Below are 22,241 nucleotides of genomic sequence, written 5' to 3'. Positions count from 1 at the left end.
TAGCGGTCAACCTTGTCTTGGCTTTTATTCCAGGTCGCTGCGGATTGTTGTTCATTTTCTTTAATGACGTCTTTAAAGGATCATTATGATTTGTTTTGTTGTTGTTTTTTTACAACTTGGATCTTATTTTGGTTGTTTTGTTTCCGTTGCTTCTGATAACAAAGCACTAACAAAAGTAAGTGCTGAACTCTGGGAACTGTTGCTGAAATCTGATCAGTGGAGGTATGTTAGGTCGGTACTTCTGATATTTGTCTCCAAGTAAAAATGTTGGTGGATGTCGGTCCATGTTGAAATGGATTCACTAAGCAGGGGACTCGGGGGAAGGCTTGAGAAAGGTTTATCAGCATGGAATAATTGGAATTCAGCTGCTGCTGGGAGTGGCCCATTGCTAACTTCAGCGCAGCTGGAGTGCAGATCACACCAAGGTTACACTAAAATTTTGCTTAACAAAGAAACTTCTGAGATTCGGCAATGATGCAACCTCACTACAGGTCTGACACGACCACAAACATGAGCGGTCAGATAATCTGACAAATTGTTAACAAACCAACGGTGTATCAGATTATTTATTTTGAGGTAAAACTGAAAGTGAGCGCTCTTTGAAACGGTGCTAATAATCCGTCCGTTCACAACTATGGCAAGTGCAGTAGGTCAAAGTCGTAGGAGGAGGTGGGCCTGTAAACTGTGATGGGTGTTTACTACGGACATTTTGGTTCCATATTTTACCATTTGTCTTCATTTTCTCTTTTGAATAAATTTGTCTAACCCGGAGGTTTGTTTCCAATCTGTCTCAACGTCTGACTGCTCATGTATCTTAAACTCTAGGACTCGGAAATTCACTGTGTCTCCAGATCTCAGCAATTAACCTGGTGACTACGATGTTACAAGTGATGGAAATGATGAACAAAACCCTAAGACCCAGCTGCATTTCCTTCTGCGAAACTCCTGTTGTAACCGCAGTGTCAGTCACTATGCGGACCGGCCAGAATGTCCTCACAGCCCATTACGTCCTCACCACAACAGTGAGCTGTCAAGAATTAGTCCCCACAAGACGCCAAACCAGACCACACTTACACACACTGTCCACCGGGCACCAATTCATTCTGCCTACTGCGAAACAAAAGGGCCTGTTTTGGAGCGCAGCCAGCACAAGGGAACAATCCTTTGGGGGAGTGAGAAATCACCAACTGAAGCTATTTACTTTCCCCCTCAGAGAGAAAGCCTATTCTTCACTCCGGCTTGTCTGCATTCTGCCTCCTGCAGAAACTCCACCACACTGCACTGCTGCTGTACATGGGGAGGAGAGAAGGAGAGAAATGTAGCAATGATTTAACTTTGTTACTATGGCATTTATCATTTAACACAGAAAGTGGATGGTAACTGACTCTTTAAAGGTTGAAATATTCTTCTTTTCACCACAGTCAGCAGCATATCGGGGTTCTTCTCTGTAACAGTTCACATGGGAATCCTTGTTTATGGATGTGCATTTCTTACTCAAACAAAGACTGCATGAAAAAAAATGCATGAATTAAAAAAAATTGTGGTTGCAGGTACGGTGATGACTCCAAACTACCTGCGCTCACCCAAAATCAGTGTGTCTCCCTACTGCGATTGCAGCAACAGTGGCAACAACAAGGACGAGTGTGACAAGTTCACTGAGTTTTTCACCGAGAACACCTGCCTCCGTAAGTAATCCCTCTGACCAACTGTTGTCTGTCCTGTTTTCTTCTCTGCTTTTCTATTCTAGCTCGGGCTTATCTGTTCTTCTGAGTTCTGTTCTGTTACTTTCTATTTTCATCCGCTCTGCTCAGCGGGCCCTTTTCCTGTTTCGCACTTTTATCCTCTCTTTTCTTTCCTTGTCTCTTCTTCTCTCGGTCTCCCCTTCTCACGAAAAATATCCTATTGCCATGCTGGCATTGTTATTCCTGCATTATAGAGAAACCAGTCACACTGCACCGCAGCATCTGAACGTGTGCGTGCCTGAAAGCTGTAGCAGATCTGCTGCTCCAGATCTTTGGCAGAAAGCAGCTTTTTCATCCAAACCTCTTACACAATGACTTTCATTAACAACCCCCCTCAAACACACACACTCTGTCTCTTTCTATCCCACATACACGTACACAAAGTCACGTATTTCCAGCCAGGATTAATACGTTGCAGGGTATTCTTTCCAAGCTGTGGCGATAAGTGCCACGCTGAGTGTTTGTTTCTTTGTAATCAGCGCTAATTCTGCTCCTTCTGTTTTGATGGTACACTCAGTGTCGGTCATCGCCCTGCAGTCCTCCACTCAGTTCAACTGTAATGAGATTCTTCATTGATTCCTGTACGGGGGTACACAAAACAGGGTCTTGCTCAAGGACACCTAAGCTAGATGAATGTTTGTAATCACCTGAGCTTGGATCCGGTTAAAGAATGGTTGCTGAAACCCAGACGTCTACATTCGGTATGAGATCCCCTGACCTTCCTTTTAATCAGATCTTTTTTCAGAATACAAAACACTGTGTTGATTCCAATGGAATAGCTCGAGATATAAAAGTGATCCTACAATGCATTGCCCCTTTTGATAACAGGCAGGCAAGAGGGTCAGTAAATAGTTAATAGGCTAAGATTACATCTAGATTGTGGAAGTGTATCCTTTGTTTCAGGCTACACTACAGAGTGAGGCAGTTACAGTTGGGTTACGATAACCAGTTCCATTTGAATCAGGTTTAAGTTTGATAAAACAGGGATTTGCTGAGTACTGAGGCATTCGAATCCCTTACGGATTCTTACATCCCTTCTCTCTTTTTTATAATAAAACACAGCTAACATGAATGTAAACACTTGGGTAGCAGGTGTCCTTCTAGTTACTGCTTAATTGCATCTCTCATCAGTTGAAATGACACTGGTAAGCAGCAATATCAACTGTCAAACATTGTTAATTAAATAAATGACTTGACCACGGGCCAAGATTACACCTGGCTGTTGTCTACTTAATGTGGTCTGTCGTCAGCCAATGATCACGTGTGATGCAAAAAAAATCACCACTCTCAAACACCGATCTGCAGTTGCAAGTGGAATCTTGTGTTTTTTCAGCTGAACAAGGCCGAGGTAGTGGTAAGGAAAAAAATCTCGCTATCATCTCATGTCAGCCTCAGGAGGAGGAATCCCCTCGTTAAACCCTCGTTCGTATCATATCACTAGTTTGAACAGCATAATAGTTTTGAATCAGGAAATCCATTATGTTTTATTCAGTTGTTTGATGATGGCTTCAGAAGGATTTGGTTTTAATAAACAGATTTCAAACCATAGTGACAGTATTACAATAGAGACACTGCTTCGCCACCACCGTAAACAGCAGCTTGAGACTGAAAAACAAAACTGTGTCATCTCATATCAGCCAGGTGTAAGTCTGTCGTGAGGTGAAGGTTGGCCCAGAGTGATTAAATACCTTATTCTAGTGCTCACTTCACAAGAGTCCTGTTGAAGATACGAAACCTGTTCAATAATAACTGTGATGTCCAGACGATGTTGGAGGTTAAAGGGGAAAGAGCCCCGGCCCTCAGAGCAGGAGAGATCCACAGTGACCCTCGTTGATGTGCTGATCTGAAAACCCAGCCGAGGTCGTTCGCGTAACAGGACCACGACTGTGCTGTTCACGCTTCACCAGCATCACATCGTATATACGTGCGGAGTAGCACACATTGACCACTATCTGGTCACTTACAAACTTTCGGCCGCAAAGCCGCGTCGCCAATGAATCGAGGTACCAGGTATTCCATTGATGAAGCAATCAACTGCAAGACAGCTGTATTCAGCAGTCAATAGCCCAATGTGTTCCTAAGCAGGTGCATGCTCTAGAAAATGGCGTGCATTCAAAACAATGAGCCATCGTCACAACAAGGGGGCTGAGTGGCTGCTGGTGGTTCGGCCCAACACGAGCAAAGTGGGCGGTTTGATCTTCCCGTGAGAATGATAGTTAGCAGACGAGAAAACAGCAACTCATTTTCCCCAACTCTTCCCTCTTTCACCCTCTCATTTGTCTTCTCCTCCTCTACTATCCTTTTCCCTCCCTCCTCGTGTTTTCTCTGTTATCATTTTGAGGTTCAGGGTTACGGGGTTGGTCTTCCGTAGATAATAAATGCTGCTATTGTCAGCGTGTCTGTGTCTGTGTGAGCCTTCACGTGTGCATCTCTCTGTGTGTTTCTCAGTAAGCGTGTGTGTGAGATGTGTACCGGACACGTCTTTCCTTCTTCATGTTCGCATGATTTTATGTCTGTGTGTCAATGTGAGATTTGCCAGATCAAAGAGGGTTAATGTGGGATTTCTCTCTGTATATTTAGTATTTGCTTTTATTCACTATACGGAGCCAAGTGAAGGGCAAAGTGGAGGAATATGCCTCCTCTGACTTTTTATAATTAGTTTCACTTCTTTACTCTCTTTCACTCTTACTTCACTGCTTCCTTATTTCGCCATTATGACCCCTTCTTTTACTTGTTCTCCTCCTGCTCATGCTTCACCTCACTTCTTTGTGCTCATCCCATCTCTCCGTCTCCATCTCCATCTCCCTCCTTTCATGCCCTCCCTCTTTCTTCTCTCATTAAGCTTGCTCAGCAGTAACTGAAACTGACAACTCTGAAGATCCTGACACATGCCGGCTACAGGGTCATGACTAGAGAGAAAGAAGAGAACAGACAGAAAGAGAGAATATGGAGAGACTGAGAGAGAGGACGTTATGTTCTCGTGCTGCATTTTAGATATTTTATAGTTCAGAGAATTTTTCTCGGAAGGATAAGCGTGCTCTTCGTTTTCAGTTCATACTGTGTATTGACAGATATTTGTATCCGCATACTCTAATACCCAGTTCCCATACTCTAATACCTAGTTCCCAGCCATTTTGATTCTTGACCTCTCTACATGTCAGCCATCATCAGCCGATATGTCATATGTCTATGGGTAATGTCCATTTCAACCAAAAGCCAAACGTTTTCATTGGATAATCCTAGAGGCCTAAATGCAGTAATACACAAGAAAGAAAGAAAAAAAAAAAAATGCAACAAAGATTAGAAGGACAGATTGTTTTTTCCACTTTCCTATCATATAATTCTTTTTTACATCGCCTTGCGAGTTATCTTGTGACCGCTCGTGACCCGCAGGTTTGAAACCAGTGCTTTAATATTCTCAAGAAGACATTGGTGCTGTGATGTATTCAAAGCTTTTCCAATATGATTCCTCCCCATTTGCAGAGCATGGGCTGAATAAGCAAAGGTCACACCATCCAACATGATCATAATTCTAGTATTAAAGCAAACCTTGTACACGTAAAGTGAGATAAAGTGGTAATGTAAACATCTGTGCCAGGCAAACTCATACTGCTAACACAAATATCTGCTGCAGGGGGAAGATGATATCATGTTTGTCCAAATGCACCATGCTGTTTGCATCGGTGAAGGTTAAATTAATGCTTGGTTTAGTGCTTTAAAGATGTGTGTGTTGGTGTTTGTCTGTGTGCTCTTGTTATCTTTTGAGGACAAATTGGAGTTTAAGACTTCGAAAGTGAGCATATTTGTGGAATGTGGTTTGGTCCGGTCGCCTGTCCTTGCAGATAAAGAGGACTAAGGGTTGCTTTTAAGATTTTGGACAAGGATTAGATCAGGGTTAACGCTGGGTTTTGGGGTTGCTGTTATTATTTTGATGGTTATTTTTACAGGATAAGTGCTGACCCTGAACCAGGAGGTTCAGTTCCCCCCATCTGATCAACAAACTACCCCAGGTCTACCAATTAACATTGGATTGTCATGTCCCTAGCTCATACAATTATAATTTTTCGTTGGTACTCAGCTAATATGGTTTCAGGTCAAATTTGTTGATGTCATCCATTCTCAGAATAGATGATGCAGTTCCCAAAAGACCATCGAGTGAGCTGCACATTGTGGTTTACTGGCTTTAATGAGACATCTAAATACCACCTCAAGAATTTTAGGGTGCTCCTTGCCTTCAATTTCTTGCCTATTTTTGCCTTTAAATCCTCTCTGATCTCTGAATTAAACCCAGGCGGGCCTAATTTAATACACATACTGAGATCTGACATTCCTATCTCAGACTTATGGAATGTTTCAGGCCTTTAACCAGCATTACCGGAGGTGATCGTGCTCCAGTGTGTGTCTCTTGTCGAAACGTCTGGCAGTAGTAGTTTGCAGGTTTGACAGCAATGAGTGTGAAGTTGAAAGTATCTGTCAGGTGCAGTATCTAGGTTTGGGGGTTAAGGTTAGGATGAACTGCAGGTTAAGGAGTTCCCGGAATTGCCCGTCACAGGGTTAAGCTTCGTGTTAGGGATCTCGTACATATAGAGGTACAAACCTGTGTAAGTGAGTGTTGGTGTGATTTGGGAAGGTATAGCCCCAATACACTGTATATACAGTATCTTATATATAGTAGTGTGGTTGTCCAGTCTGCAGTAGCAGAGGTGCCATTGTCTCTGCATTTAATCTATTGATAAAAGGCATAAGCTCTACAGAGTTTGTTTAGGTTTATTATCCAAATACATTCAAAGATAAGTGCTATGCCATGGAAGTAATACCTTCACTTCTTTAGGTTTAATCTGCATGGAGTGGAATGAAACCATAAAAATGGCAGAAACAGCACATTTACCATCCTCTGCTAAATGTTGATAAGGTTTGTCAGGTCGCGCCTGTTCAGTGACGATGCAAGTGTCACCAAACTCTTGGTGAATAAAGTTTTCACGTTAGCTAGGATAAAAAAAGACAAGCGGATGTTGATGACATCTTAAGTCACAATGAGACATCATTACTACCGTGTTTCAGTTATGGACACAGTTATGGAAGGTTTTAGCTTTCAGCTAAGATAATGAGGCCAACCTCGCTGTCGTGCAAAGCTAGTGATCAAACGCAGCTCTGATACTGAAAGTACGTGATGGCATACATAGTGAGAATAAAACGCATATGCCATATAATTGTATTTGTAAAGATACGTGTTTTTAGAGAGGATTTGTTTGTAATTTGTTTGGAGTGTTTCTGCAACAGCTGACTGAAGCCTCACGCTGAGCCTTCATCTCCACCTTCCCTGAGGAAATTCAATCGATTAGAAATAATCAAGAGGACAATGAATGCACTGTATAAAGAGAGGTTTCAGACAGGCACCAGTAGATACTGTGATATGTCACACTGCATTTACAAAAAACAAATACAATAAGGAATCAGCAAAGCGCACATGCATGTATGAAAGCCTCAGGCTTAATTTGAGATGCAAACTATTTTGCACACATGGCCACCGTGCTGTGTCTGTAATTAGGCCTTAGGTGAGGAGGCGGAATCGCCAGGAAGGAGCCGATCAACATTCACCATATGCTAATCAGACTTCTGCTGTCTCGACACAAAGCTACCAGCTACGCAATCACATGCTCACACACATAAGGAAGAGAATAAAATATGTACACATGCACATTTTCACACACAAACTTATAAGCAAAGTCGCACCTATGAGGGGTGCAGGATATTGACAAAAATGACTTGTTTTGTGCCGAATATTGCATCTCAGATATGAATTCTGGAGCACGTCAACAGCTATTTATACATTTTTCAGCACTTAAAGTGTTTAGAAGAATTGTAAGTTTGAAGAACATTTTAAAGCCAGGGGTTGTGTGTGCTACCATAATCCCCTAGACACATACGTGCATAAACATACGGTATATACACATTCAGATTCAACCGACTGACTCCATCATAATGTAGAAAAACATCAAGTTATTCCTTTTAGTTTGTTTGTTTATTTGTCTTTTATTATTGTTGTTGTTTTTTCAGTTATCAAATCAGTTGTAATTTCCCCCTGTTAATCACCACAATAATCGCCTTTATAGCTCCATGGATTCTAAATAAATGAAAGCAAAAATATCTTTGTCTATGTAAGAGACAGAGAAAGGGTCAGAGACAGAGTCTTTCCATCTTTTGGGATGTCTGGTCATACTACAGGTCAATTCAGGAAAGCAGATGAGGTGAGGGAGTCTCCAGTTCTACGCAGTTCAAGATTAATAGTCAAGTTTATTAAATGTGCAGAGTGGAAATAACTCAAAGGTTCTTTCTAGGTCAGGGTGAGTTTAAGCAGAAGCAGGTTTCACAGGGGCAAGGATATAAAAAGACAAGCGGAGGGTAAGACCCAAATCCAGTGCAAGGCAACCTTAATTTACTTCTCCAAGAAATCACCATTATTCCAATGTCTCTGTCAGAGTTGCAATCAGACGTTAAACTGTTGAGGACGCTGAGGGTAATTCTGACCTCCCGAGATGCCAAGTGCACTATTAGAATAACCTGGTTTCTCTTGCTTGGCAAAATATCTAGGACTAGGTCAGCAGGAATTATGGGGCGCAGGCATGGGTGCTATGAGAAAAGACCGTGAGGGGACGAGGGCGTGCCGCCGACGAGAGAAATATCCGCAATCAATCATCCCTCACAATTTCCAACATCTGAAGGATGAATGTTGCCAGTTGTGCTGTAGGTACTCTCTTGGCCCTGGAATGCAAGTCTAGGGCTTTAGGATGACACAATGCAGAGGTTTGGACTCAAATCAGCCAATTTACTGACTTCAAAATCCAAAGAGACTTGAAACTTTACTGTTACTCGACAGGCCCTCAAACCAAAACTACAAGAAGAACATTTTTTTTATTTTTTATTTTCTTTTCTTTTATTTTTGATCTTTTCCGAAATGGTCCATATGACTGTTCCACCTTAATTGAGTGTTTTCGAATATTGTTGTTTTTGAATATTGATTGTATGTGGTGGCATAAACAAGTATGGGCACCCCTGGTCAAAATTTCTGCTAGTGTGAATAGCTAAGCGAGTAAAAGATGACCTGATTTCCAAAACATGAAGTTAAACACCTTTCTTTAATATTTTATTTCCATCTTTTACATTTTCAACATAACAAAAAAGGAAAAGGGCCCGAAACAAACGTTTGGGCACCCTGCATGGTCATTACTTAGTAAAACCCCCTTTGGCAAGTCTCACATCTTGTAAACACTTCTTGTAGCAGCTAAGAGTCTTTAAATTCTTGTTTGAGATGTTTTCGTCGATTCCTCCTGCAAAAGGCTTCTAGTTCTTTGAGACTCCCCAGCCGCCTTGCACTGTCGGGGGACGGTGAGGGCCATGGCAAAACCTTGAGCTTGCGCCTCGTTAGATAGCCCATTGTTGATTTTGAGGTGCATTTAGTTTCACTATCCTGTTGTAGAAGCCTGCCTCTTTTCAGCTTCAGCTTTCTTACAGACGGTGTGATGTTTGCTTCTGGAATTTGCTGGTATTTAACTGAATCCATTTTTCCCTCTACCAGTGAAATGTTCTCCATGACACTGGCTGCAACACAAGCCCAAAGCATGATCGATCCACCCCTGTGCTTAACAGTTGAAGAGGTGTTCTTTTCATGAAATTCGGCACACTATTTTCTCCTAACATACCTTTGCTCATTGTGGCCAAAAAGTTCTACTTTAACTTAGTCAGTCCACAGGACTTGTTTTCCAAAATGCATCAGGCTTGTTTAGATGTTCCTTTGCGAACTTCTGACGCTGAATTTTGTGGTGAGGACACAGGAGAAGTTGTCTTCGGATAACTCTACCGTGAATGTCATATTTGTGCAGGTGTCAGTGCACCACCACTCCGGAGTCTGCTGAATCTTCCTGGATGTCTTTTGTAGTCAAACAGGCGTTTTGATTTGCCTTTCTAGCAATCCTACCAGCAGTTCTCCAGACCTCATTGTGACCTCCGCCGTCCCTGTTAACTGCCATTTCTTAATTACATTACGAACTGAGGAAACAGGTACCTGAGAACGCCTTCCTATCTTCTTCTTTCCTCCTTTCCTTTTTTTCACTCTAAACATGTACAAAACAAAACTTATCAACACTAATCACTTGCTTAAAATGTTGAAAAGAATTTTTTATCTTTAACTTTATGCCTTCTGGAGATCAGTTCATCTCTCTTACTCATTTAACTATCCACAACAGAAATTTTGACCAGGGTTGCCCAATCTCTTTCTGATTTAATAGTGTGGGTCGTTTAAGCTATTTAGAGTATCTGTACAGAGAGACGAATGGAAAGAAAGGACTGATGGGTTACTATGTTAATAAAACCTTGCCTCGAGAAACTTCTATTTTAATGTGAGACGGATAAATTGCAGCTTGTGTTTGCACAGTGATTAAATTAATTACCTAAAGCTCATATATGAAATGGCACTAGAGTTTTTGGGTTTTGTTTTATACCAAAGCATCTCCACAAGGCTTTCAATGCATGGAATAATTTACACAGTTTTTTATAAAGCATCCAAAGTATTATTTATTATTATTATTATTTTATTTTTATTTAGTTTTTTTGTTCCAACAAGGGGAATATTTCTTCACATCCCGTAGACGTAACCATGTGTCTTTTCACACGCACGGTGTGGATGAATATTTCAGTGGGGTTAAAGGGCCATTATGCAGATCAGCCCTCCTTTCCTTCAACACAGTATTAGGGTCATAATTCAGTGTTGTAGGGAAGAATATCATTACGTTCACACAGCATATCTGTAAAGCTCAGCTTTACTCTGATGTGCGTGCGCGTGGGTGTGTGTCTTTTTACATCAAAGCCACAGAAGGCTATTAATAGGGCCACTAATGGACTCTAATGGTAAATAGCCACATCAGCACTCAGGCTTTGGACTGTGTGGTGAATTTATAATGGAGGGAAGTGATAACAAAACTTAAGTACCTTCTAACTCACCTTTAATTATGGTTTAGGCAGGTGCAATATAAAGCTTTATTTTAACATGGGGACTAACAAGCATGTGATTTATGATAAGATCCAGCTTGGTGCTAAAGGGACCTGTTTGGTATTACGACGTGGTATTTCTGGTGTCTCAAACTACCAGCTAAGCTTATCTCAAAATCAGACTCATCAAGAGATGTGTTTGGAGCCTTTATAATCAAAATAATAGCTTGAAGTAAAAATTTACTTATGGTTTGTAGACATCTTTGTCAGGATAAACTTGCCATTGATGATTGATTATTTCTTGCCAAGGATTAATTTATGTCTTTACTTATTTCTGGACTTTGTTTAATTTACGTCTACCACCCACAATAAGTTCTGTCTCACACCTCCCCTCTGTAGGTAATGCCATCCAAGCCTTTGGGAACGGGACAGATGTGGGCGTGTGGCAGCCGATGTCCCCCGTGCAGACTACCACCTCCACCACCACTCCCTACCAGAGGAACCGCGAACGCAACCCCAACACCATTGACAACCACATCAACACAGACCCTGGCATCTACCACTTCTGTGGCAGCCTACAGGTGAGACTTACACACACACACACACACACACACACACACACACACACACACACACACACACACACAACACACACACACACACACATACACACACAGGCTCAAGCTAGTTTTGTATTCAGAGGATGACTGTTCTCAGAGGATCAAGGGTTCCAGCCAGTCTGGGACAAATCTTATCCCATGACATGAAAAAATTTCAGAAACTTTTTTCTTTGTAGAAAAAAAAAGACTTTACGGATGGCTCAAGTTTCAGAGTTACCAATGCTCTTTGTCTGAACTGCTTATTCTTTTTATCCTTTTCTATCAGCCTCACTATCCATACAGTATCTACAGTGTCTGTTCATCCACTGCTGCTATCTTACTGTCAGTCTGTTTGCCTTTTTCCTTTGCATACCTCACCGCCTCTTCATCCTCTGGCTCACTTTCGATTTCTTTTTACTTTCAGACAGGCTCCATTTGTTTATCTGGTGTTGTCCAACACCAAATATGTCAAGTTAAGGCAGTGAATCAAATACTTCAAATAAAGTGAGTGTTGTCCATATTGGAAACACAAGTAAGTGTTATGCGTAAAACCTTGCAAAAGCATAGAGAGCAGTTTCCAGCAAACAACCTCAGAAAAGCCATAATTATTAAGTATTGGAACATATGGCATCTGAAGAGCCAGATGTTTTTTCTCAGGAGTTGGTAGAGACCAAACTAGAGCTTAAAGTAGAGTGAATATTGGACTTGCAACTTCAATGGGATGATGACGTTACTCTCTGTCTGCTCAGTGTTCCAGTAGGTGGCTGTTTGTTGTGTTAGCCATTACAGTTTGATAGGACAGTACAACAACTAGGCGGCTGTGTGAGTTTGATTTGGAGGCTTTCTACCCTCGAGTTGTTAATTCTCATTATCATTGTTTTTTTTTTTCCAAACAGCAATCTTAACTATAATCATCACTTTTTTCTGTTTTTGTTGTTATCGTGCATGAAGGTCCATACATTTGCAGTCATCACGCACTATCCGCCGTGGCCGGAGACATTATGTAGGTCCATACGTACGTCCACACGTCCATCTGTCCCTTGAACGCGATATCTCAGGAATGCCTTGAGGGAATTTCTTCAAATTTGGCACAAATGTTCACTCAAGGATGAGCTCTTTGAACATCATAACGCTCTCCACCAACTCCTGAAGAAATAGCTGGCTCTTCGGCTGCCAATCAACACTATGTTCACCAGCTAGGCGCTAAAATTTGTCCCAACTGCGGATAGAGTTTGGATCTGTCGGAGCTTTTACACTGAAAGCAGCTGTCTGCTGCTGGAAGCAGGGTTCATGAGAGCAGTGCGAGTAAAGTTGTGGACCGTAAAAGCCAAAATGAGCTGAAAGATGCTCAAATGCTCTGCAGAGCTTTAAGGGAAATGCAGGACTGTGTAATTATCGGTCTTTTGGTTTGTCACTTTGAGCAACCCTTTTCACATCCCAGAGAGTCAGATGATCCAAATACAAAAATATTAATTAGTGCAGCTTTAAAGTTGGTCTTTGGGTCAGTTGCTAACATGACAGAAAATTGGTTTCTGTTCATTAGCCATTCACCAAGAAATAACTTTTGGTTTCTGCTTATCTATGTGTATTTGATAAGGTTTTTTTTTTTTTATCTTAGAAATGCTATTTTTTTTAATTAAATGGAAAATCTTTTTGTGTTGCTAAGATTTACTCTTAGTTCTGTAGTCATCTATTTATAGTGGGATTACGTTTGATATAGGTAGCAGTAGAGCACAGAAAATTTGCATAGCATTAGTAACACTGTGAGTTTTTAACACTAACTTCAACTTATCCTCCTGATCTGAGAACAAACCTGTGTCCTTGAAAAAACCTGTCAATCGGTCTGGAAGTGATAGCAGGCTGCAATCCTGTGATTTGAATGTTTTTTTTTTTACTTTGACTTAATCTCCGTGACTGTTTTCAGAAAAACAGGACCAGGATTTAACAGCACTGCCCCACAAATCACATGCACACACACACATACTGTATATGCAGGTGTACAGACGTGTAAGTTTAGTTCACATGGACAGATACTGTAGATAAATGCAATCACACACTCATGCCTGCAAACACAAATGCACACAAACGCGACTGCGCCCACTTGCTGACACACACATACACAGTCTGTGCTGATAATGAGCTTTGGTGGTGTACTGGTGCGTGCTGTTGGCACTGCTCTGATAGCACGTCAAGTACAAGTTAATGAGAGAATTGTTGTGTTAAACCAATTCTGTAGTGTGTATGTATGTGTACAGTTCCTCAATATATTGGAGTGTGTTTGCATGTGTGTGTGTGTGTGTGTGTGTGTGTGTGTGTGTGTGTGTGTGTGTGTGTGTGTGTGCGTGTGCGCGCGCGATATAGTGTGTGTGTGTCTGTGTGTACGCATCAAGGCAGGCTATGCTGTCGTAATGACACACTCAGGGGACAGGCCTGTCAGAAGAGTCACTCCACTCTGCTCATTGATCTCTCTCTCTCTTTCACACACACACACACACACACACACACACACACACACACACACAAACACACATACATGCAGAATAATAACCATTAACCAGAGGCTAAGAACCGCTCCACTTCTACCCAGTGACAGCCCAGCAACACTCACAACGGTGCGTTTACCTCAGCTCGAAAGAAGAGAATTAAAAGGGGAGGGAAAAAAAGGAGGACGTTGTAACCAGCTGAAAGCTCCTTAGCTCCCAGTGAGATCTTTCTTTTTAGGAACCGGAGGAAAAACAGCTTGAGACCTGTGTGCCTTCCACTTTCCCTTTTTGTCAGCGCTCACAATGTTCTTTTTGTTCTCTTACTGTCTTTAATTTTTCTGCCGTCTTGTCTTTGTGTGATATGAACGCGTTACAAAGTGAGAAGAAGCCATCTTCCTCCAGAGGAAAGTAAAACACTAAAGGACTCTCTTTCTCTCTAATCACAGAAAGGGCTATCCGCGCCCACAGCAAAGCCACCACAGATAAAACACATACACTCGTGCTAGAATGCAGCAACACACACACACACACACACACACACACACACACACACACACATGCATACACATCGGCCCGAAGTTTGCAAACCCCAGGGCTCCATCGGCTTGTTCTTATGAATATAGTTGACTCCAAAAGCAGGCAAGAAGTGCCCTGGACAAATATGGAAATTCCCCACATGCTAATGTGACTTTTCGGAACGGGCAGGTATTAGGCAAATCTAATGCATGTGGACACAACGCAGCAATATACATGTATATTTGAATTTGTTGACGTCCAAATCTCTTTTTGACCTGGAAATAAGCATTGCTGTGTTTAATATTACAGGATACGTGCAAAGTTCTGCAAAGGTTTATATGGTTTTCACGTACATGTAATTACAAGCAAAGCGGTGAACAGCAAGTGTGATCTAATTTAAAGGGTTATTTCACCCTTCAACAGTCATATCTACCCATGCAGATACTTACGGCCTTTTTTTCCAGCTTTTGAGACACTGTACCCATCCATCTCTGGTGAGATTTCTGATTCCACCTAAATACAATGGAGGTCAGCGGAAGTTATGTTAGTCCAGAATTGGTGCTGCAGACGCTGGATAATTCTCGGAGCATGCTGTTTAATTACTTTCCACCGAAGAAAATAGTCCCTAAGGAAACTGCTCGCAGCCACTGAATTATTCGAATTCTTATGTCCCCAGTCTACAGAAAACTTAAACGTGCCGTTCGCCCCCCCCCCCGCTCTTCTCACTCCCAAGAATGGACAGCTGCACGGGATAAATCAAAGGTCAAAGTAGCAGTTTATTGCAAAACTCGCAATAGTACCAAAGTCTAAACAAAAACAAAAATTGAAATGAATAGTAATTCAGAAATCACAGAGTTGTATATGTAAAAAACTTCATTTGTTAGTCTTGTATCAAAATGAACAAACAGTAAACAAACAGTTTACAGCATCAGTAAAAAAAATAAGACAGATATTCACGATAGTTGTTGTAAAGTGTTTTGTCTTTGTTTCAAAAGACCGGTCAGTCGTTTCAGAGAAGGCTACAATCCTGTGCTTTGAGTGCTGGTAATTTTGGGTGATCCTTTTGTTTCATTTACAGATTGTGCCTTTAATTGTTTTATCTTATTTCACGAAGAGAAACAACACTTCTAAATAGCAGCTTCTAAATTGTTGAATTTGTCAGTTTTGAAACTTACTGGAGACATTATAGAAATAAAATCAGTGCGGTGGCAGATGGAGCCACTTTCCCGATTCACTTTGTAACGTACAAGAGTGCCTCCAGGACTTTCAGACTTCAGCAACACGCTGTGTAAAAGTTCATCATTATGGTGAACAAATGTTTAACACTTTTAATGCATCCAAACAATGAAACACAAACAGATGCAATTTCTGCTGGCCATCGTCTTCCTCAGACCGCTGATATTTTCTGTTACCACGCCTGAAATTCTTGGTTTTGTTCCTCTGTTTGGGTCTTTATACAGAGGCTTGCAAATGCACCATGGAGTGCATGGAGTCATTCTTACTCCGTCAGGCCTACAGCCTGAGCGCACACACACACACACATAAATACCCAAAAGCCAAAACTGGAGTTACATTCACCTACAGCATCTAACCTGAATGCAAAGATTCAGTGTGCAGGTCATTAGGAGCAGAGGAAAAGCAATATACCTTTTCCTAGGGCAAAGATTGCTGCACAAAGAACCGCACTCATAATCAGATGTTTAATTTACCAACTACGCAACAGAAATACAAGATGTTCAGATGCTGATTACAAAGTCTGCACTGCAAATCAACTCATCATGGGCATCAGCTCATCGTGCAATCAAAACAAGTGGTAATCACTTCTGATCTGTTTAGAAATGTACCTGAAGTGCACAGACACAGAGGAGAGAGTGACGACTACCAATGCGATGCTTCATCACTGAACAAATGTCATGTTTGTTTGTGCATTTGTCATTTTTTCGGTTCATGACTTGATTGTATTCATTTGTTCCTACACCTTTTTAAACCGCTGCGACGAGGTCTCGAGTACGTGGCTGGAGTCGGGGCTTTAGAAATAAGGTGCAGGAAGCATGTCTTCCATTGAGTAACCTCTGAGGTTGGCGTGCGTTGTGTCAAAACGTTTTCGGCTGCACCTTACTGAAAAGCCCTAACTATGTCCCGCGTGTATAGGCACTGGTTTGAGATCCGAGTCGGTTGGTAAAAATCTACCGTACACGATTACGTTTTTTTAGAAGCAGCGGTTCTATAAAGTTCCTGCTCAGCCTCTTTGGAAACTGTATTAATCTGGAACGATTCTGCAGCACACGACTTTTGTTCAGTCTCATTGCTTAGTGCCAGTGAAGGAAGTACAGTGGTGTGCCCTTTGCAGGGGGAATGTAATGGGTTGGAGTTTGGGGTTGTGGATAAGCGTGTAGTGCATCTATTGTTTCAGAGCAGATTTTGTGCCCTGTTACAGGCCAACAGTTGTGGTTTTATTTCTACTGTAACCTTGATCTTTTCCTAAACTAGTTTTAACTCATTTAAAGTTTTTTTGTTGCCTAACCTTCAACCAAAAAAAAAAAAAAAAATAAAATAAAAATTGGTTTGGTTGTTCAAACGCGTAAACTGTCCTATGTTTACGTTTTCCTCTCAAGCGACCTCTAGTGGTCATTTGGGTAACTAGTGTCATCGCTTAGTGGCAAACACAGAAGTAGTGTGAAGTTGTCATATACCCACAAAAAAGTCCTGGGGAGGAGTTCAACACGCGACACTGAAATTCACTCTTTTGAACCCCGGCCCGGTGTCCCTAGGAATTATATCTTTAACGTCCAATTCTGACCCTCACAGTTTACGTCCAGGTCGAACGCTTGGTACCGATGTCACGAAGCGGAAGGAAAGGGAGTGGAGGACTGGGTGGGGGACAGGTCTGTAGCACATTGGACATGCTGGAGGCCAGAGTTCGCATCCTGTCATAGACTCTATAATTAAAGTTCTCCTTTTTATTAACCATAATCATAATCAGCTATAAGTTAGTGTTATAGTCCCCTAACCTTAACCATAATTTAGCTGCCATGCGCAGATTTCGTGGAAAAAGTGAGAATTTTAAAAACACTGGCACTGGATGTTAAAACAATTTCCAAAAAATCATTAGCATTTTTGTCATAGGGTTGTTTTACCAATCTAGCAAAGGTCAGAGGAAGCAAGGTGTAGTTATACTGCCACAAAAAGTCTAAGGGGGGGGGGGGTCAGGGTATTTAGCTTCAGCACCACAGTTCTGCTACTAAAAGTCGATGCTGGTTTCCCTAAATCCCGAAGGTCGTCTTTCCCAAATCTTAACCGAGCAGTTTGTGTTGGGCCTCAACCATAAAGCTGACCGATCAGTAAACACTCATATGAGTAGTTTTTCTTAACACTCACGTGAGTCATTGTGGAATGTACTGACGAAAAGCATGCGTTTTGTTTTGGGTTTTTTTTTGGTTTGGTACAAGAACTTCTTTTTGCCAGACACACTGCACATGCTGTAATTTTAATAACCCCGTTATTAATACTCAGCAAATTACGTGGAAATCGCAGTGAAGCAACCGAAGCATCGGCCATTGCTGTCATGGCAGAGCCGCCTCTAACCTTCTCTCTGCAGAAGTGTGTGTTTGCGCGTACACGTGTGCGTGTGTGAGCGAGAACGAAAGACAGTGTGTTCGAGCGCGCGGCGGTCACTGAATGATGAATCTGAGATGAAACCAGGGTCTGGGTCTGAACATCCCTCTGCGCTCAGCCTCGCTCTTCTTCTTCTTCTTCTTCTCTGGGTGTAAATATCAGAGGCTGTAAAAGTTTAAACAGGCTCTCGGGGTAAACTCTCCAAGGTTATTGTAGTTTTTCCAATTTAGCTTTAGTTTACAAGCTGCTTTTATGATCAGATCAGCACCAAGCTTTCATAAGCATACAGACTGAAGATGATGCTTATTTGAGGTTTGGTCACAGTGTTCGAACACAGTGACGTCTGTGTGTTGTTTGTACCTGTTGTGTAAAAGTACTGCCAGAATATTTTCAGTCTAATTAGACTGTTGATTGTTCTATTGATTGTTGATCAAAGCAAATTAATTACTGCAGATTCTCTCCGTCGACTCTCAGTTCCAGTGTCCGTGAGCAAAGGCCCTGATATGCAGTTGGGCTGTGATGTGACATGCTATCTACTTATACACTTTGAGATCCGAGTTCAACTCTTTAAAGTTAAATAATCTGTTTGTCAGTTGGATCTTTCTCATCGACAAAGCCATCACCGCAAACATGACTTTAATTTTTTTCTTTTTTTTTGTGTGGACGTTTTGGGCTGTAACACAGATTCTGATTCGTTGTGTTCTTCTCTTGCAGGCTCAGAAATTGAAGTCAAACTCAACCGTCGACGGCGTCTTCTGTGTGGTAAGTTTCTTGTCGGTCACTTGATAAAATGCATAACTAAATGAAGGGGCAACGTATGAAGTGAAGGGTAAATGTAGTCCAGGATTCTGGTCATTTCAAAGCAACTACATGACTATGAATGAGACGGGACAAAATACTTGAAGATATTCAATTGGCAGAAAAACAGTTTCAGGGAATGCCCCTCGCCATCTTACTGTCAACCTGATTTCAGTTAATTTTACTGTTCCCTCAACGCTTTCTTTTTAAGAGGCACTCAGAGTAAGACCTCCCTCACCTCCGTACTTCTTTGTACATCTCTAAGGCGACCAAATCTACATTTTGCGGCTGCGCTAACAGAGTTATAATGAATTAGCAGAAGCTTGACAGAAAATAATTGCAAAAATATCTGCGGTGACAAGAATCGCCCGTCTTTAAGCGTGTGTCGAGTCTCCGCAAGCTGATTATTGCGGTGCATATGGATATTGTATATCGGCGGCCTCGGTCAAAGCTGCTGTCAATGAATGCTGCATTTACTTTCGGAAAAATATCAAAGCCCCTAAAACGTCGCACACAACTTGTGCTGGGAGATGAAATCTCAAACCGTTTCTCAAGTTTATCTCGGAAAACAATTTTATTTAGGGACCAAAAGGCAATCGCTCGAGTTATCAAATCATCACAAACTCTAATCCAACCTCGCTGTTGGAAGTCTCTGACCCCCCTCTGACAGTGACAGCCACGACAAAGCCCCCTGCCTCCTTTGTAAACTCCCCATTCTTTGTAGTTCCTTTGAGGCTGAAATGGGATTGTTGCTTATCTGGTGGCTTTTAAAGTTCACTGTAAATGTCATTGTACAATAATAACGTGCTGTTATGCACTGGACTGACATTTAATGGAAGCCGGGACAGGTTTCGGGGAGATGACCCGGCCGTTAGTTGCGGCTTTATTAGCGAGCCAAAGACCGGTGGTGAGGCTCTACATACATACACTTATGCATGGTGGCACATGCAAATGCGCGCACGCACACGCACACACACACACACACACACACACACACACACACACACACACAGAATTGTACTTTTTAGCTTTCAACTGTGGCATTTCAGTTATAAAAACAACCTTTGGATTTTTTTATTTTTTACTGTGTCATACCAGATGAATATGTTTCAGTTTTTATAGGTGATATTATTAAATTAAACAGCATGACGTCGTCAAAGTTCGTCCCATCTCACATGGGCACGAATTAAACTGCGACGCTCAGTCCAGCGCGTCTCCCGGCTGGTGTGAGACGCCAGCACCGGCAAACAGATCACCAGGTTTTTGAACAACAAAATGGTTTTTTTCTCCAACGTGTGCTGCTTGGATAAATTAAGACTTAAGACCTAGAAGAACGACTCTGACATTTTGCCCTAGATGCTTGGCAGGATTTTATGTTAGTGTCGTCCCGAAAAAAGGTCCCGGAATATGTTGTGGATGGGATCCAGAGGCACCTGCCACAACTGATTCATGAAACTCTGTGATGCCACAATCTGGACATTGAGACCAGACGTCTCTGAATAAACATGTTTGCGGGACGATGTGAGGTTGATTGTACAGCCTTGAGAATCAGATATTGCTTTATTATGACCAGAATGTAACTGTGGCAGATTTGCCTCTCAAATTTTTCTCATCATCTTTGGAACAGTGGGTCCTTTATTTCAGAAATGAGTGGGGGAAAAAAAATGGCTTCTCATTTTAGATGTCGCCTGTTGACTGTCAGGGCCAGATAGTAGAGCTAGCTAGCTAGCTACGTAACGCTACATCCGTAACGTTACCAAAAAAACAAATATCCTTAAGCCATTGTCCTCTTGGGTGCATGGGACATCAAAGTTTGAACCCATCTGCCTTTTTTTTTTTTTTTTTTTTACAAATAATTGATAAAAAACTCAAGCCCAGTCTCACACAGCTGGATGGGTTTCGGGGTTCCCCACCCCCCACTAAGCTTTCTCTCCCCTCTCCTCCTCTGTCTCTCTCTCCCAGGACCCTCAGATAGACGGCCCAAGTACATCCAACGCCATCCTGAGAAACTCGGCTGTCTCCAGACGGCCCGCGGGCCTGGCCTCTCTGCTGCCCCCGCTGCTCTGGCTGTGGTACTGCAGCCTGCCGGCGCTCTGCTCGCCGCGCGACTTGTAGCCTCGCAGCGTCACAGCAACAAGCTACAACGGACTGACAAACACACATTTGTATTAAAGAAAAAGCGAAACAAGAAATTATATGCTTTCTTCTCAGTAATACCTGTTGTAGTTTTATTTCCCTCTGGAATCTGTCTCTTATTTTGATTCCCATGTTGATTTTTTTTAAGAATTTTTGGGAAGCTTTGTTGTTTTATTGTTTGTTTCTGTTTTTTGTTTTTTGGGTTTTGTTTTTTTGCATTGCAGCTGTGTGCTAAAACGGTGATCTACTATAGGTGTTAACTCAGTTTGGCTGTGTATTCCCTTTGGGTTAGTTGAAAAAAAAAAAAAAAGGGATTTAAAGCTTTCGTGTTGCTCACTCGGGCAGAAATGACAAAAGAGTCGAGGACTACATTCCAGCTGGTGGCTCTTGGAACGGTACACGTAATGTAAACTACCACGGATTTTCAGAGTTTTCCCTCACGTCTGTTTGTGTGTTGAGGCTATAGGTGGGATCTTTTGCTTAAAAGTCACAGTCAGTTCAGTAACGGCTACATTTTATCACACGGGCAGCCTTTTCGGTGTTATTGAGTCTCTGTAGTTCGTGTATGTTTTGACGATAATGTGATCTGGTAATTTAAATTTTTACGGGCTGAATGAAAGGTCTCCACGGATGTTTACCTGACAAAAAAAAAAAAAAACGTCATTTGAAAGCCTTTTTTTTTTTTTTTTTTTTTTCAGGGTGAACACCAATAACTTAAAACATCAGAGAAGTCAGACCATCTGCGCCCAAGCTGTCGTCACTGTAGCTCATGCTGAACGCACATCGCCACTGGCAAAAGCACACAGGCAAAGACCCACAGACACAGACTGCACATTTTCACACATTCAGACAAAAACACACGGATACACACACGGCACCAGGCTTCTGCTCCCTTTTTTTAAACACCTCGTTTTGCCAACAGAGTGATACTCGGAGATCGCAGGACGCGCGCTGCTGTGGATGGATGAATCCACTTCGCTCATTAGTGATTGTACATACTTGTAATTGTTAGAAGTCCGAGCCATGTTCAGTGTTTCTCTGTGGAAGGTGACAGAGAAGCTGCTGCAGTTTCAGCTGAACGATTTTGTGTTTTAATGGGTTTTTTCTTTTTTTTTTGATTCAATTTTGATGTACTTTGCTGCACTGCATCCAAAAAAAAAAAACAGGAAAGAGCTGAGGAAAAAAAAAAAAAAAAATAGGCTTATTGTTATAGAGTATATTCAATGGTTACTCACACCTCCATCGCTCCAAGGCCCACGGCATCCTTATCTGTCAGTTCAGTGTTACGACTTATTGCCTCAGTTGTGAAGCGGTCAACGCGCGTGTGGGCAGGGAGCAGTCACTTCAAACTGACCATTTGCTGAGCT

At 41.9% G+C, this 22,241-nt stretch overlaps 1 protein-coding gene across 2 annotated transcripts in view; it reads left to right on the top strand.

The window, feature by feature from the left end:
• The window catches only part of gfra1a (gdnf family receptor alpha 1a), a 96,682-nt gene extending 75,141 nt beyond the window's left edge, over positions 1-21,541 (top strand). For both annotated transcript variants that reach the window (XM_040139227.1, XM_040139228.1), the window contains exons 8-11: positions 1,551-1,685; positions 11,127-11,308; positions 18,655-18,702; positions 20,701-21,541. In XM_040139227.1, coding sequence (XP_039995161.1) covers positions 1,551-1,685; positions 11,127-11,308; positions 18,655-18,702; positions 20,701-20,853 — 518 coding nt within the window. In that variant the 3' untranslated portion in view covers positions 20,854-21,541. The remainder of the gene's footprint in view (positions 1-1,550; positions 1,686-11,126; positions 11,309-18,654; positions 18,703-20,700) is intronic.
• The last annotated feature ends 700 nt before the right edge of the window (positions 21,542-22,241 follow it).

This window comes from Xiphias gladius, chromosome 11 (assembly GCF_016859285.1).
Source record: "Xiphias gladius isolate SHS-SW01 ecotype Sanya breed wild chromosome 11, ASM1685928v1, whole genome shotgun sequence".
In the NCBI taxonomy this organism is placed as follows: domain Eukaryota; kingdom Metazoa; phylum Chordata; class Actinopteri; order Istiophoriformes; family Xiphiidae; genus Xiphias; species Xiphias gladius.
This window is presented reverse-complemented; position numbering and strand designations above follow the sequence as displayed.